Here is a 693-nt window from a genome sequence, read left to right as displayed (position 1 = left end):
CGTTGCTTCTGCAGAGTCAAACCCAGAATCCATGGCAGGAAGAGGTTTGGCTTCTGCTAGGGCAGCAAACCCAGAATCCACAGCATGGTGATGGTTGACTTCTGCTGCAGGGGCTGCTGGGGCAAGCTCAGAGTCCAGACCATGGTGAGGTTTAGTATCTGCTGCTGGGGAAAATTCAGAATCCACAGTATGGTGAGGTTTAGCATTTGCTGCTGGGGCAAACTCAGAATCCACAGCATGGTGAGGTTTAGTATCTGCTGCTGGGGCAAACTCTGAATCCACAGCATGGTGAGGTTTAATATCTGCTGCTGGGGCAAATCCTGCATCTTCTGCTGGGGCAAACTCCAAATCCACAGTGTTGTGGGATGTGGCATCTGCTGCTGGGGTGAAGCCAAGGTCTGCCACGGGGGCAGGGGCAGCATTGGCAGCATTAGGAGGCTTGGCTTCTGGTGCAGCAGCAAACCCAACATCCGTCACCTGAAAAGGGTTGGCCCCTGCTGCAGGTCCAAATCCAGCATCCAGAGCCTGAGGAGGTTTGGTGTCTCCTGCAAGGATGGACCCAGCTCCTTCTGCAGGAACAGACACAGCATCTGAGCCAGGAACACACACTGCATCTGTGACAGAAACACAGATCACAGAAATCAGCAACAACAACAAAACACAGAATGTAAATACCTGACAGTGTGGCTGCTT

The 693-nt window shown here is 52.7% G+C and overlaps 1 protein-coding gene across 1 annotated transcript in view; it reads right to left on the bottom strand.

Moving 5' to 3' along the window:
• Positions 1–6: 6 nt before the first annotated feature.
• Positions 7–693, bottom strand: part of LOC103779206 (microtubule-associated protein 4-like) — a gene marked incomplete at its 3' end in the record, with an annotated part of 48,419 nt that continues 47,732 nt past the window's right edge. The window contains exons 7-8 of the mRNA XM_008946826.1: positions 220–614; positions 7–126 (exon numbers count right to left, since the gene is read on the bottom strand). Coding sequence (XP_008945074.1) covers positions 7–126; positions 220–614 — 515 coding nt within the window. The remainder of the gene's footprint in view (positions 127–219; positions 615–693) is intronic.

Source organism: Merops nubicus, unplaced genomic scaffold (genome assembly GCF_000691845.1).
Source record: "Merops nubicus isolate BGI_N331 unplaced genomic scaffold, ASM69184v1 scaffold6109, whole genome shotgun sequence".
NCBI classification, from domain to species: domain Eukaryota; kingdom Metazoa; phylum Chordata; class Aves; order Coraciiformes; family Meropidae; genus Merops; species Merops nubicus.
Note: the sequence above shows the minus strand (reverse complement) of the source record. Positions and strands in the feature narration are given on the sequence as shown.